The following is a 17,179-nucleotide window of genomic DNA, read 5'->3' on the forward strand; positions in this document are numbered from 1 at the left end:
TATTAGCAGTCCATGCTAGGCAATCACGGCGCCACTCTAAACGCCGCCGTATGCGTTTTGCTGCTAAGAGCAACCACATATGGTATGGTAATTCTCTAATCCGGCTACTGATAGCCTCTGCTCAATGGTGCGGAACGATACAGAATGTTGCGAGGCGTCCATTACTTGAATGAAATTTTCACTCTGCAGCGGAGTGTGCACTGATACGAAACTTTCTGGCAGATTAAAACTGTGTGCGGGACCGAGACTCGAACTCGGGACCTTTGCCTTCCGCGGGCAAGCGCTTTGCCACCCAAGCACGACACACGACCCGTCCTCACAGCTTTAATTCCGCCAGCACCTCGTCTCCTACCTTCCAAACTTCACAGAGGCTCCCCTGCAGGAGGGATTCTGTGAAGTTTGGAAGATAGGAGACGAGGTGCTGGCGGAATTAAAGCTGTGAGGACGGGTCGTGTGTCGTGCTTGGGTAGCTCAGATGGTAGAGCGCTTGCCCGCGAAAGGCAAAGGTCCCGAGTTCGAGTCTCGGTTCGGCACACTGTTTTAATCTGCCAGAAAGTTTCGGTTCATCACTTGTTCTCGGACTGCAGGCACAGCCACGACGGTGTAACATTCCTTACGATGGTCAAAGGAACCTTGACGACATGTATGCCTGTACTCAATTTCGTACACAGTCCAACATCTACCCCTATCACATCCGGACGCCCCACAAATCTCGATAGTGCACGATTCGACCAGCCAGCTAAAAACAGACCCACAATTTTCAAACTGTGTCAGTTGCTGATAGCACTTCTTCCCACTTCACAGTGATTGCTCAACATCTAACGCTGTTCACGCCCCTTATATGCCCCACCACGACTGATAACAACGCTGAACAAGAACAGCTCCAGTGCCCTGTGGAGGTAGTTCTGCCTGACGTGGAGAGGTGCAGTTCCAACCATTGACAAACGAGCCGAATGTGTGCGCATGTACGAAGTTGCAATCTGACAACGTCTTCCAGGAACTTCACTTTTTCTGCCAGGCAGCGTATGTTTATTTACAACCACTCAGTGGCGTCCGTCAACAACCTAAGATGGCTGCTCAACCCATGTAGTAAATCATTTATTTAATCCCGAAACGTCTGATGTCAACTTACGCTTCTCCAGATAAACTGTTTATGTAGACTGAAAAGATTTGTGGTTCTCATATGAACTGTTAGGAAGCTAATGAGGCGGCACTATAACGACATTATTTTGAAAACTTTCACTTACAGCTATCAGCACCGACCCAGTAACGATGGAATTTTACCAAAAATGGTTCAAATGGCTCTGAGCACTATGGGACTTAACATCTATGGTCATCAGTCCCCTAGAACTTAGAGCTACTTAAACCTAACTAACCTAAGGACGTCACACAACACCCAGTCATCACGAGGCAGAGAAAATCCCTGACTCCGCCGGGAATCGAATCCGGGAACCCGGGCGTGGAATTTTACCCAATAACTCTACTTCACCAGAAAAGCGCGAGGAAACATCGTCTTATAAGTGGACACGACAGTGGTTTTCGTGAAGTTTTCAGCCACCCCTGAACACCAAAAGGCTCCTGAAGAAGATACCAGCAGAGACGTCTGAATTGCAATATAACGCAGCCCAGTCACCCAGAAGGTTTTACTTTGAGTTCTCGTGTACGATTTTATAGGCATTCAGAAAATCTTCTGTCTAGATTCGGTGTATAGCGCTTCATCGAATACTCATTTTTCACGCTTGACGGTGAACTGATTTGTCTTGGAGTCACTTAACCATACCTATTGCAGCCACTACGTTTTCGGCAGAACAACAGCACAAAGATGCCCAAACGAGTTAACAACTAACACCCAACCTATTTCTTCAAAATACTAAATCTGTCTACTTGCCACTTCAGTCAACAAAGCTGTTTAATTAATCAACTATAAATCTTCACAGAATCTCTGAACTATAAATTTATGTGTGAGAGGTTTGAAAGGTGACAATAAACGATGGACAATTTCAAAACGAATTCCCACGGATTTGTTGATGAGTTCAGTAGTGCTGTACCAAAACTAAATTCTGTTCAACTTGCGTGTCGGATGAAAACTGAAATTTAGAAAAATTGCTTGTTTCTCTAACCTAACTGCACAAGGCATAGACCCTAATTCTAGTGAACCATTCAACTATATGTCCACACAAACAGTGGATGTTGGTGATGACGGCAGAAGAACAAGTTGAACTAGAAGAATGATGTTACTTTGTCTCTCAATGTATGCCATGTTCAGTAAACATATTGGCAATGTGTATCATGATTTGTCTTATCATACGTAAGTGTTCATGGCTCTCAGGAACTATAATGAAAAGAAGTATTATCAAATCATTATACAACATAGCAAAAGTCTTATGTCATATGATAACTTGATCATATGTAAATATATAATAGATTGCAACAGTCATATACTGGAAACTCATTACCGTTACTCCTGCAGGTGGAAGCAGCGGCATGGGTCAGGCCCAGAGCCAGTCTGGCACCGGCGATTGTGCAGACTGCTTCCCTCTCGGTGGCGGCTATCCAGGGCTCTTCCCTCCACAGCCACAAATACTGCGCCCAGGAGAACCCATACCAGGTGAACCAGGAGTACCAGGATACCCACCAGGCGTCAGACCAGGTGAAGGTGTACCTGGATACCCACCAGGAGTTCGACCAGGAGAAGTCGTACCAGGTGTACCTGGATATCCTCCAGGAGTACGACCAGGAGTTCAGCCAGGAGCACCAGGATACCCACCAGGGATTCGTCCAGGAGAAGGTCTACCTGGATATCCACCAGGAGTCCGACCAGGAGAAGCTGTACCAGGATACCCACCAGGAGTTCGCCCAGGGGAAGCAGTACCAGGACTACCTGGATACCCACCAGGAATTCGACCAGGAGAAGCTGTGCCAGGCCTTCGACCTGGAGAAGGCGTACCTGGGTACCCACCGGGAGTCCGACCAGGTGAAGCAGTACCAGGTGTACCAGGATACCGACCAGGTGTTCGACCAGGGGCAGCTGTACCTAGTGTGCCTGGGTACCCACCAGGAGTTCGACCAGGGGAAGTAGTGCCAGGAAGGCCAGGATACCCACCAGGTGCCAGACCAGGAGAATATGTTCCAGGTATACCTGGATACCCACCAGGAGTACGACCAGAAGAAATGGTGCCAGGTAGACCAGGATACCCACCGGGGGCTCGGCCAGGAGAAAAAGTACCTGGATACCCACCAGGCGTCCGACCGGGAGAAGCAGTACCAGGTGTACCTGGATATCCACCAGGACTTCGACCAGGAGAAACTGTGCCAGGTGCCGTGCCTGGGTACCCACCGGGACTCCGACCAGGAGAAGCTGTGCCAGGTGTGCCCGGATACCCACCAGGCGTTCGACCGGGAGAAACTGTGCCAGGTGCCGTGCCAGGGTACCCACCGGGACTCCGACCAGGAGAAGCTGTGCCAGGTGTGCCCGGATACCCACCAGGAGTTCGACCGGGAGAAACTGTGCCAGGTGCCGTGCCCGGGTACCCACCCGGACTCCGACCAGGAGAAGCTGTGCCAGGTGCACCTGGATACCCACCAGGAGTCCGACCGGGAGAAGCTGTACCTGGAGTACCTGGCTACATACCAGGAGCTCGACCAGGAGAAGCTGTACCAGGTGTGCCCGGTTATCCACCAGGAATCCGTCCAGGAGAGGCTGTTCCAGGTGTACCCGGGTATCCTCCAGGAGTTCGACCAGGAGAAGGTGTACCTGGGTATCCTCCAGGAGTTCGACCAGGAGAAGGTGTACCTGGGTATCCTCCAGGAGTTCGACCAGGAGAAGGTGTTCCCGGATATCCACCAGGTGTCCGACCAGGAGAAGCTGTGCCAGGTGTACCAGGAGTGCCAGGATATATCCCCGGAATTCCAGGAGTGCCAGGATATCCGACTGGTCCCCCCAGACAGCCACCTTACCCACCAGGCGACATAATGCGGCCACCGGCAGTACCGGGCTATCCTCCAGGATATCCAGGCACTGTTCCCGGAGAGAGGATTCCGGGTGTTCCGGGATTGAGGCCGGGAGCAGTTCCGTCACCACCAGGGGTACCCGAAGGCCGCCCAGGGATGTATCCGGGAGAAATTGTGCCAGGGGTTCCGGGTGTAGCACCCGGAGTACCACCAGGCGTCTATCCGGGAGTGCCCGGAATCCCAGGTCAGCTACCGGGCTACCGTCCGGGAGAACCCATTCCCGTCGGACCGGGAGATTTCGGTTACCCTCCCGGAATTCGACCTGGAATTCCCGGCATTCCCGGAAGAGTACCCGGTGTCCCTCCGGGATACCCACCCGGTATCCGGCCACCTCCCGCCGAGCGACCCGGCGTCCCACCTTATCCTCCCGGTGAAGTACCGGGAGTACCCGGTTACCCGCCGGGTGTCCGACCGGGCGTCCCGGGATACCCCGCAGCTCCGCGACCCGGAGAAGTACCGACCGGACCCGGCGTGCCGGGGTACCCTCCCGGCGTCGCACCGGGACTCGTACCCGGCGTACCGGGTGTCCCCGGTTACCCTCCCGGAGTACCCGGTATCCCTTCTTACGTTCCCGGCGTTCCAGGCGTTCCCGGATACCCGCCCGGAGTACCGGGTGTCCCCGGATACCCCCCCGGAGTGCCTCCGGGGGCGCCCGGCTACCCACCTGGAGTGTCTCCGGGCGCACCTGGTTACCCGCCCGGAGTGTACCCGGGTATTCCCGCCGTTCCGGGCTATCCCCCCGGCGTCGCCGTACCCGGTTACCCTCCGGGAGCGTACCCTCCGGGAGTGAGGCCGGGTGAAGTTCCGGGTGTCCCCGGCGCGCCCGGGTATCCCCCGGGAGTCGTACCGGGAGAGCTGGCGCGCGTCCCCGGCTACCCGGGAGAGGCGGGAGGCGACGCTCAGGCCCAGACGACGGTGGACCGCAAGGAGAACGAGACGCGCGCGGCGGCGTCAGCACAGGGGGCGCTGGCGGGCGGCGCGGCGCAGGCGCAGGCGCAGGTGAGCGGCGCGGCCCGCGCCGGGGGCAGCTTCCAGGCGCAGGCGCAGACGGGAGACCGCGGCCGCGGCACCGGCGCCCAGGGGCAGGTGGAGGCGGCCGGCCAGGGCGCGCGCTCCACGGCGCAGGGCCGCGCGGGCCGCGGGCAGGCGCAGGCGCAGGTACCCCACACTGCTCTCGCTAAGTTATCGTTTTAGATTGGTGAGTGCTAATGACTTAACTCTAAGTTTATGGCCGATAGGTGAAACAATTTTAACTGGCGATCAGAGTGTATTTAGATGTGGACGTACAACAGTGGACAATATATTCACTTTGCAGAACTGAAAAGAGAATTTAATAATAAGACACACGTGGCCATGATTGACTTTGTCAAGGCGTTTAACAGTTTAAACAAGGCAAGAACTCTGCTCAACAATACAAGAAATTCAGCTCTCCGTGCTATTCTATCCTGTGCAAGCTTCTCCATCTCCAAGTAACTACTGCACCCTACATCCTTTTGAATCTGCTTAGTGTATTCATCTGTTGGTCTCCCTCTGCGATTTTTACCCTCCACACTGCCCTCCAATACTGACTTGGTGGTCCCTCGATGCCTCAGAACATGTCCTACCACCCGATCTCATCTTCTAGTCACATTGTGCCACGAAATCCTCTTCTCTCAAATTCTATTCAGTACTCCTCATTAGTCACACGATCTATCAATCTAATTTTCAGCATTCTTCTGTAGCACCACATTTCGAAAGCTTCTGTTCCCTTCTTGTCTAAACTATTTATCGTCCATGTTTCACACCCACACATGGATACACTCCATACAAATACTTTTAGAAAAAAATTCCTGACACTCATATCAGTACCCGATGTTAACAAATTTATCTTCTTCAGAAACGCTTTTCTTGCCATTGCCAGTCTACATTTTATATCCTCTCTACTTCGACCATCATCAGTTATTTTACTCCATAAATAAGAATACTCATATACTACTCTAAGTGTCTCATTTCCAAATCTACTTCCCTCAGCATCATCTGATTTAATTACACTACGTTCCATTATCCTCGTTCTGCTTTTGTTGATGTTCATTTTACACTCCTGCCATTAAAATTGCTACACCTCGAAGATGACGTGCTACAGACGCGAAATTTAACCGACAGGAAGAAGATGCTGTGATATGCAAATGATTAGCTTTTCAGAGCATTCACACAAGGTTGACATCGGTGGCGACACCTACAACGTACTGACATGACGAAAGTTTCCAACTGATTTCTCATACACAAACAGCAGTTGACCGGCGTTGCCTGGTGAAACGTTGTTGTGATGCCTCGTGTAAGGAGGAGAAATACGTACCATCACGTTTCCGACTCTGATAAAGGTCGGATTGTAGCCTATCGCGATTGCGGTTTATCGTGTCGCGACATTGCTGCTCGCCTTGGTCGAGATCCAATGACTGTTAGCAGAATATGGAATCGGTGGGTTCAGGAGGGTAATACGGAACGCCGTGCTAGATCCCAACGGCTTCGTATCATTACCAGTCGAGATGACAAGCATTTACTCCGCATGGCTGTAACGGGTCGTTCAACCACGTCTCGGTCCCTGAGTCAACAGATGGGGACGTTTGCGAGACAACAACCATCTGCACGAACAGTTCGACGACGTTTGCAGCAGCATGGACTATCAGCTCGGAGACCATGGCTGCGGTTGCCCTTGACGCTGCATCACAGACAGGAGCGCCTGCGATCGTGTACTCAACGACGAACCTGGGTGCACGAATGGCAAAACGTCATTTTTTCGGATGACTCCAGGTTCTATTTACAGCATCATGATGGTCGCATCAGTGTTTGGCGACATCGCGGTGAATGCACATTGGAAGCGTCTATTCCTTATCGCCATACGGGCGTATCACCTGGCGTGATGGTATGGGGTGCCATTGGCTACACGTCTCGGTCACCTCTTGTTCGCATTGATGGAACTTTGAACAGTGGACATTACATTTCAGATGTGTTACGACCCGTGGCTCTACCCTTCATTAGATCCCTGCGAAACCCTACATTTCAGCAGGATAATGCACGACTGCGTGCTGCAGGTCCTGTACGGGCCTTTATGGATACAGAAAATGTTCGAATGCTGCCCTGGCCAGCATATTCTCCAGATCTCTCACCAATGCAAAACGTCTGGCCAATGGTGGCCGAGCAACTGGCTCGTCACAATACGCCAGTCACTACTCTTGATGATCTGTGATATCGTGTGGAAGCTGCATGGACAGCTGTACCTGTACACGCCATCCAAGCTCTGTTTGAGTCAATGCCCAGGCGTATCAAGGCCGTTATTACGGCCAGAGGTGGTTGTTCTGGGTACTGATTTCTCAGGATCTATGGATCCAATTTGCGTGAAAATGTAATCACATGTCAGTTCTAGTATAATACATTTGTTCAATGAATACCTGTTAATCATCTGCATTTCTTCATGGTGTAGCAATTTTAATGGCCAGTAGCGTATATCATACTTTGAAGACTCTGTCCATTCCGTTCAACTGCTCTTCCAGGTCCTTTGCTGTCTCTGACAGAATTACAGTGTCATCGGCGAACCTTAAAGTTTTTATTTCTTCTCCATGTATTTTCATTCCTATTCCACATTTTTCTTTTGTTTCCTTTACTACTTGCTCAATATATAGATTGAATAACATCGGATATAGACTAAAACCCTGTTTCGCTCCCTTCCCAACCACTGCTTCCCTTTCATGCCCCTCGACTCTTATAACTGCCATCTGGTTTCTGTACAAATTGTCAATTGCCTTTCGCTCCCTGTATTTTACCCCTGCCACCTTCAGAATTTGAAAGAGAGTATTCCAGTCAACATTGTCAATATCTTTCTCTAAGTCTACAAACGATAGAAACGTAGGTTTGCGTTTTCTTAATCTATCTTCAAACATAAGTCATAGGATCAGTATTGCCTCACGTGCTCCAATATTTCTACGGAATCCAAACATATTTTCCCCAAGGTTGGCTTCTACTAGCTTTTCCATTCGTTTATAAAGAATTCATGTCAGTATTTTGCAACCGTGACTTATTAAACTGATACTTCCGTAAATTTCACATCTGTCAATACCTGCTTTCTTTGGGATTGGAATTATTACATCCTTCTTGAAGTCTGAGGGTATTTCGCCTGTCTCGTATATCTTGCTCACCAGATGGTAGAGTTATGTCAGGGCTGGCTCTCCCAAGGCTATCAGTAGTTCTAATGGAATTTTTTCTACTCCTGGGGCATTGTTTCGACTTAGGTCTTTCAGTTCTCTGTCAAACTCTTCACACAGTATCATATATCCCATTTCATCTTCATCTTCTTCAATTTCCATAATATTGCCCTCGAGTACATCGGTCTTCCACAGACCCTCTACATACTCCTTCCGCCTTTCTGCTTTCTCTTCTTTGCTTAGAACTGGGTTTTCATGTAAGTTCTTGATATTCATACAAATGGTTCTCTTTTCTCCAAAGGTCTCTTTAATTTTCCTGTAGGCAGTATCTATCTTACCCCTAGTGATATACACTCCTGGAAATGGAAAAAAGAACACATTGACACCGGTGTGTCAGACCCACCATACTTGCTCCGGACACTGCGAGAGGGCTGTACAAGCAATGATCACACGCACGGCACAGCGGACACACCAGGAACCGCGGTGTTGGTCGTCGAATGGCGCTAGCTGCGCAGCATTTGTGCACCGCCGCCGTCAGTGTCAGCCAGTTTACCGTAGCATACGGAGCTCCATCGCAGTCTTTAACACTGGTAGCATGCCGCGACAGCGTAGACGTGAACCGTATGTGCAGTTGACGGACTTTGAGCGAGGGCGTATAGTGGGCATGCGGGAGGCCGGGTGGACGTACCGCCGAATTGCTCAACACGTGGGGCGTGAGGTCTCCACAGTACATCGATGTTGTCGCCAGTGGTCGGCGGAAGGTGCACGTGCCTGTCGACCTGGGACCGGACCGCAGCGACGCACGGATGCACGCCAAGACCGTAGGATCCTACGCAGTGCCGTAGGGGACCGCACCGCCACTTCCCAGCAAATTATGGACACTGTTGCTCCTGGGGTATCGGCGAGGACCATTCGCAACCGTCTCCATGAAGCTGGGCTACGGTCCCGCACACCGTTAGGCCGTCTTCCGCTCACGCCCCAACATCGTGCAGCCCGCCTCCAGTGGTGTCGCGACAGGCGTGAATGGAGGGACGAATGGAGACGTGTCGTCTTCAGCGATGAGAGTCGCTTCTGCCTTGGTGTCAATGATGGTCGTATGCGTGTTTGGCGCCGTGCAGGTGAGCGCCACAATCAGGACTGCATACGACCGAGGCACACAGGGCCAACACCCGGCATCATGGTGTGGGGAGTGATCTCCTACACTGGCCGTACACCACTGGTGATCGTCGAGGGGACACTGAATAGTGCACGGTACATCCAAACCGTCATCGAACCCATCGTTCTACCATTCCTAGACCGGCAAGGGAACTTGCTGTTCCAACAGGACAGTGCACGTCCGCATGTATCCCGTGCCACCCAACGTGCTCTAGAAGGTGTAAGTCAACTACCCTGGCCAGCAAGATCTCTGGATCTGTCCCCCATTGAGCATGTTTGGGACTGGATGAAGCGTCGTCTCACGCGGTCTGCACGTCCAGCACGAACGCTGGTCCAACTGAGGCGCCAGGTGGAAATGGCATGGCAAGCCGTTCCACAGGACTACATCCAGCATCTCTACGATCGTCTCCATGGGAGAATAGCAGCCTGCATTGCTGCGAAAGGTGGATATACACTGTACTAGTGCCGACATTGTGCATGCTCTGTTGCCTGTGTCTATGTGCCTGTGGTTCTGTCAGTGTGATCATGTGATGTATCTGACCCCAGGAATGTGTCAATAAAGTTTCCCCTTCCTGGGACAATGAATTCACGGTGTTCTTATTTCAATTTCCAGGAGTGTATGTCTCTACATCCTTACGTTTTTCCTCTAGCCCTATATGCTTAGCCATTTTGCGCTTCCTGTCGATTTCATTTTTGAGACATTTTTATTCCTTTTCCTGCTTCATTTATTGCATTTTTATATTTTCTCCTTTCATCAATTAAATTCAATATCTCTTCTGTTACCCAGGGGTTTCTACTAGCCCTCGCCTTTTTACCTACTTAATCCGCTGCTGCCTTCACTATTTCATCTCTCAAAAGCTACCCATTCTTCTTCTACTGTGTTTCACTCCCCCATTCTTCTCAATCGTTCCCTAATACTCTCTCTGAAACTCTCAACAACCTCTGGTTCTTTCAGTTTATCTAGGTCCCATCTCCTTAATTCCCACCTTTCTGCAGTTTCTTCAGTTTTAATCTACATTTCATACCCAATTGTGATCAGAGTACACATCAGCCCCTGTAAATGTCTATTAATTTTAAATCTGGTTTATAAATCTTTGTCGTACCATTACATATCTATGTGAAACCTTTTAGTGTCTCCCGGCCTCTTCCACGTATGCAACCTTCTTTCGCGATTCTTATACCAAGTGTTAGCTATGATTAAGTTATGCTCTGTGCAAACTTCTATTTTCTTCTCTTCCTTTTCCTTCTATCGAATTCCAGTCCCCTATGACTATTAAATTTTCGTCTCCCTTCACTATCTGAATAATTTCCTTTATGTCATCATACATTTCTTCAATCTCTTCGTCATTTGCGGAGCTAGCTGGCATATAAACTTGTAAGTAGCTTATCCGCACTCCTATCTATTTATTCATTATTAAACCTACTCCTGCATTACCGCTATTTGATTTTGTATTTATAAACCTGTACTCAAATGACCAGAAGTCTTGCTCCTCCTGCACCGAACTTCACTAATTCCCATTATATGCAACTTTAACCTATCTGTTTCTCTTTTTAAATTTTCTAACCTACCTGCCCGATTAATGGATCTGACATACCATGCTCCGATCTGTAGAGCGCCAGTTTTCTTTCTCCTGATAACGACGTATATTGAGTAGCTCCCCCCCCCCCCCCCCGCCCCCCCCCCCCCCCCCAGCAGATCCGAATGGGAGACTATTTTACCTCCAGGATATTTTACCCAAGAGAACGCCATCATCATTTAACCATACAGTAAAGCTGTATGCCCTCGGGAAAAATTGCGGCTGTAGTTTCCCCTTGCTTTCAGCCGTTCGCCGTACCAGCACATCAATGTTGTTTTTGTTAATGATACAAGGCCAGATCAGTCAATCATCCAGACTGTTGCCCCTGCAACTACTGAAAAGGCTGCTGCCCCTCTTCAGGAACCATACGTTTGTCTGGCCTCTCAACAGATACCCCTCCGTTGTGGTTGCACCTACGGTACGGTTACCTCTATCGCTGAGGCAAGCAAGCCTCCCTACCAACGCCAAAGTGATACTTAATATGAGACAAATAATGAAATTAAATTTGCAACAAAAAATTGGCGAGGTGGAACTAGTACTTGCACGCAGGGGGCAATATAGAAAGAGTTCATCCATTCCAGGAATCGAGAATATCGACAATTTTTGCCTGTCATCGTCTTTGATACTGGCGAGACATCACTTCCAGGAATTTCAAGACTTTCGAGAATATTTCAATTTGAAATCTGAGGTCAAATAATAAATAACAAAAGAAATATTTTTATTTGACATAATAAAAAATTGATAACTTTCGGATTTTTTCCTTTGCTTGTACTGTGGAGCTTTGCTTGTTGCCAAATTTCGTGACTCTAGGTCACCGGGAAGTACCCTACATTTTTTGATGTATCAAAATGTGTGATATAATTCGTCGGATTTTTAATTGCACAGACTTAGAAGCTTACATTTATTACAATGCCAAGAGACCTTACAACTTAGTATGTGACATAAATTTAAATTTGTTATGTCTACACTTTCCCGAGAAAAAGGGGTCTTAACAAACGGACGGACTGTCAGATAACAAATGAGAAAAAAAATTTCTTGTATTCTAAAAACTTTCTGATTTTTTCCTTTAGTTGTACTGTGAAACCTCGTTTCTTGCCAAATTTTGTGATTCCAGATCAAAAGTAAGTACCCTGTATGTTTTGATGAGTGAGTTTGCAAGTGTCAAAATATGTGATATAAATAGATGTATCTGCAAACTGAGTTGACTTAGAAGCGTACATTTATTATAGTGCCTAGGGACCGTGTACCTTAATAAGCGTCATAAATTTCACCGTGAAGCGTCTACCCGTTCATGAGAAAAAAGCGTTTTTAACAGGTGAACAGACAGTCGGGCAGACGGACATCGAAGTGATCCAATAAGGGTTCCGTTTTTAGCGACTGAGGTAAGAAACCCTAAAAAGGAAACAAAACAAGTAAGAATGTCAATATAACTAACCAAGGAGTGAGACAAGCTTCCAGTCTTTCCACAATTCTATTCAGTTCATATATAAATGAGGTAGTGGAACGACGAAACAACAATAATAAAGGAATAAAACTAAATAGGGGCTACGATACAGCGTGATTCCTCAACGGTGTTACAAACTTCCAGGGACGATGGAAAAGGGAAAATGTATCAATTTGAGGTAAGGCCCTGGTCTGGAAACGACCGAGTAAAAATTATAAGCGAAAATTGTTGCGACAATTTTGACAGTGGAATACATATACCAATGCTGTCGTTACTAATACTGTAGGTTTCCTGGAACATATCCCACTTGTTTTTTGTCAAGAATGTGGTTCCAACATTATGAAGCCCCACCTCGCTTTAGATTGAGGGTCGTCAAAAATCTGGACCAGACGTTCCCTGAAGAGTGTATAGGCACAGGAGGCCCAGTTTCGTGACCCGTACGTTCACCTGAACTCACCCCACTTCTTGCGGGGCCATGTGACAACTCTTGTATACGAAACACCTGATTAGATTGAAGAAGGATCTCCTGGCAAAAACTCTCGTTGTCAAACGACACTGGCGATGTTAAAACGGGTACGACAGAACACTGTGTGACAATTCCACGTCTGCATTGGCACTTGGGGTCGCCATTTTGAACAACTGTTGTAAAGGATTGCAGCTTTTGAAATTTGTGCAGGTAAATGGAATTCAGTGTTACTGTACCGAAGTCGTAGGATTTTCGAGCCCTCTGACATCAAGTTACGTGCACCGTTACTAGTCCATTAACAGGGGAAATTATCTGATGGTATTGGGAAGTATTCAGCGGGAATCCTGTACGTCGTTATCAGGGCTCCGAAGTTGGGGCCCTCTGTTCGAGCACTGCGCGAGGCTGAGGTGTAATTTGAGTAGATTTTCGTTTATGACTTTCAACTCGGTCGTTTCCGAATAGAGTCCCTTACCTCAAATTGATACTTTAATTCTTCTCCATCATACCTCATAGTTTGTAACATCATCATGAAATCACCCTGTATAAACACACTAACTTATGCTGTAATAGCCATTTCTGAAGAACAATTACAAAGAAACATGTTTAAAGTAAACCAAATTGCTCAAAATCACAATTTCAGAATGAATAGCAAACAAGGAAGACATAAATCGAATAGTAGTGTCAGAAATGAAATTTCTCAGATCAATTGATAGATCGAGAAAGAAGATATTACAAATGAGCTTACAATATTTGCAATAACAGAAAAAATTCATACATATGAAAGACATGGAAGGAACATGTAAACGGAATGCAACAAGCAGATATTCTAAAAAGTTTTGTCATATATACCCAAAGGCGTCACGGACGTAGGTCGGCCCACAAATCGACGGAGCTAAGAAGCTAAGGCCGGAATGGTTCCTCGAACCTAATCCATCAATGTAGATGATGATGATGATGATGATGATAATGATGAGTTTCGTCTTATAACATCTTACGCAAATTTTGGAAAATGTAGTAGGCAATACAGAGCTGAACATTACATTTGTGCTGAAACGTTCCCTTCTTCTGTACATCAAGCATCGTGCTGCGCTGCGTGCCAGTCGCGACCACGTACGACATAAACACGCTCTGAATGAAGCGCGCGAATACATCAGATCGGCAGATTTACTCGGATACGTGTACTGATAGAGCCGGACTAATTCTCTACACTGCTACACCATTGAATCGATATAAAGAAGGCTCGCCAGGCTCGTTTTCATCCACGGGACAAGGTTAAATTTTCACTCCTCACATGCTACTAATAAAGTCCCTGTAGCGCTGTACCTACTTTCAAAAATATTCTGAGATCTCACCATTGGACTGGAAAATAAGTGCCGCTCTGGTGGTGTGCGTGTAACGAGGAGGATGAGAGGGTGATATGCAGAGGCAAGGGGCAGTGTACTGTGTGACGCTCTAACCAACAGCGTCATTTTGCTGCGTCTGACTACGGTGCTCTGCAGAGGGCGCACACCACTTTTAGCGTTGACTTTCAAGCTAGGTAGCCATTGCGAGGGTATTTAAAAGCTGTGGTGTTCATTATTGAGTGTGTGTGGGGGGGGGGGGCATAAAACATAAACGTGACACGTATTATGTTAAGTGATAACGGTTGTATATTCACTGAAGTGCCATAGAAACTGGTATAGACATGCGTATTCAAATACAGAGATATGTAAGCAGGTAGAATACGGCGCTGCGGTCGGCAGCCCCTATATAAGACAACAAGTGTCTGACGCAGATGTTAGATCGGTTACTGCTGCTACAATGGCAGGTTATCACGATTTAAGTGAGTTTGTACGTGGTGTTGCAGTCGGCGCACAAGCGATGGGACGCAGCATCTCCGAGGCAGCGATGAAGTGGGAATTTTACTGTACGACAATTTCACGAGTGTACCGTGAATATCAGAAATCCGGTAAAACATCAAATCTCAGACATTGCTGCGGCTGGAAAAAGATCCTGCAAGAACAGGACCACAGACGACTGAAGAGAATCGTTCAACGTGACAGAAGTGCAACCCTTCGCAAATTGCGGAAGATTTAATTTTTGGATCACCAACAAGTGTCACAGTGCGAACCATTCAAGGAAACATAATCGATATGGGCTTTCGGAGCCGAAGGCCCACTCATGTACCCTTGATGACTGCACGACACAAAGCTTTACGCCTCGCCTGGGCACATTGAACTGTTGATAACTGGAAACATGTTGCCTGGACGGACGAGTCTCGTTTTAAATTGTATCGAGCTGATGGACATGTAGGAGTATGGAGATGACCTCATGTATCCATGGACCCTACATGTCGGCAGGGGACTGTTTAAGCTGGTGAAGACTCTGTACTAGTGTGGAGCGTGTGCAGTTGGAGTAATATGGGACCCCTGATACCTCTTGATACGACTCTGGCAGGTGACACGTACGTAAACATCCTGTCTGATCATCTGCATCCATTCATGACCATTGTGCATTCCGACGGACTTACGCAATTCCATCAGGATAATGTGACACCCCACACGTCCAGAATTGCTACAGAGTGGCTCCAGAAATACTCTTCTGATTTTCATCACTTCCGCTGGCTACCAGACTCCCCAGACATGAACATTATTGAGCATATCTGGGCTGCCTTGTAACGTGCTGTTCAGACGAGATCTTCACCCCTCGTGCTGTTACGGATTTATGGACAGCTCTGTAGGAATCATGGTGTCAGTTCCCTCCAACACTACTTCAGACATTAGTCGAGACCATACCACGACGTGTTGCGGCACTCCTACGTGCTCGCGGTGGCCCTACACGATATTATGCAGCTGTACCACTTTCTTTGGCTCTTCAGTGTAAATCTGTCTTGGGAGAGTCAGAAGCAGAAACAGTGTGGCAGGTAAGCCTGGAAAGTGTGGCACAGGACAAAAACAGAGAACACTCTGGAGATGCCACAAAGTCTCTCCACCCCTCTCTCCTCAGAACATAACATACTAACCTTCTTATTTGCACGCCACAACAGCATTTCATACAGTGCCTTCAGCTGGTTGTTAGCGACTTTTGCTGGTTACCTGTACGACAATAAAACAGGAATACAGTTCAAAGTCAACTGCTCAAAAGCGACCGCATTTGAAGTTTCCACAGAAACAAAGAAACTTACTGGCCTCAACTGAATCTCCCTGAGTCCATAACTTTTATCCAACATCACATTAAACTAGCTGCTGGCTCTGCGATCGGATCTGAATTTTTTCTATTGAGCGTATACTCATTCACTAAACCACACGCCGGCCGGAGTGGCCGAGCGGTTCTAGGCGCTGCAGTCCGGAGCCGCGCGACCGCTACGGTCGCAGGTTCGAATCCTGCCTCAGGCATGGATGTGTTCTAAGTTCTAGGGGACTGATGACCTCAGCAGTTAAGTCCTATAGTGCTCAGATCCATTTGAACCATTTGAACTAAACCACACAACTCACTCAAAATACTGGAAGTGCCCCAGTCAGAGTTCCACGCCTGCTTATGGAACGCATTTCGGATTCTTGCAGGTTTTCTATATTTTAAAAACAACTTCATTGATCACTAAATATCGCTGACTGCAGAAATACACTTCGAAACACCACCTTCGCCTGAAGGCCACAAGGGTTCCCTCTTACACCGCGCAAGAACAGTCGGCCGACTTATTTGTTTTAACATTTTGCCCTTCACACTGTCAGCTGCAAAACAGAGTTCAGGTATTTCCGTTGGCCATTTGCTACTCTACCGCAAAGAGCTGCCTTCTACCACACTATTTCAAAATTTATTTCCAACGGCAGCTCGAAAATGCTTACTATCAAGAGAACATCGCCCAGTCTGAATCCAGCGTAGTAGGCGCCGGCCACAATCCATTTGGGAGGATTACAAGAAGGCCGATCCACCATCTCCACAGGAGGAAAGCCTCCATACCACAGGTATTAGAAACTATCTATGGCGCACACGATAGCCAAGGATATAATCAATCGACGTGGGCAGAAAAAGATACATTTCAGAATAAAACATTAATACAGTTTATCGAATCTGACTGCTACAGGCAGTACTCTTGTAGCCTGACCTTAAATGTGCACCACTTGATTAAAAAAAAAAAAAAAAAATCCGGATCCCCTCTGTCATGCGGAATTGACCACTAGATGTCATGAGAGGCGGGCCTGCCAGTATAAAAGGAGAGACAGAGTACTGTGTTGTCAATAGAGAGGCAGCCCACCCGGCTATCCACGCGGTCCAACGCGTTGCTTGCCGAGCGGGAAGGCATGCCGGTCCCCGGCACGAATGCGCCCGGCGGATTAGTGTCGAGGTCCGGTGTGCTGGCCAGCCTGTG

General features: G+C 48.0%; 1 protein-coding gene across 1 annotated transcript in view; it reads left to right on the plus strand.

Annotated features, from left to right (window-relative positions):
• LOC126481919 (collagen alpha-2(IV) chain-like) overlaps nucleotides 1–17,179 on the plus strand; it is a 197,459-nt gene that overhangs the window by 152,026 nt on the left and 28,254 nt on the right. Inside the window, exon 5 of the mRNA XM_050105878.1 lies at nucleotides 2,471–5,192. Within this exon, the coding sequence (XP_049961835.1) occupies nucleotides 2,471–5,192 (2,722 nt within the window). The remainder of the gene's footprint in view (nucleotides 1–2,470; nucleotides 5,193–17,179) is intronic.

Source organism: Schistocerca serialis, chromosome 5 (assembly GCF_023864345.2).
Source record: "Schistocerca serialis cubense isolate TAMUIC-IGC-003099 chromosome 5, iqSchSeri2.2, whole genome shotgun sequence".
NCBI lineage: Eukaryota > Metazoa > Arthropoda > Insecta > Orthoptera > Acrididae > Schistocerca > Schistocerca serialis.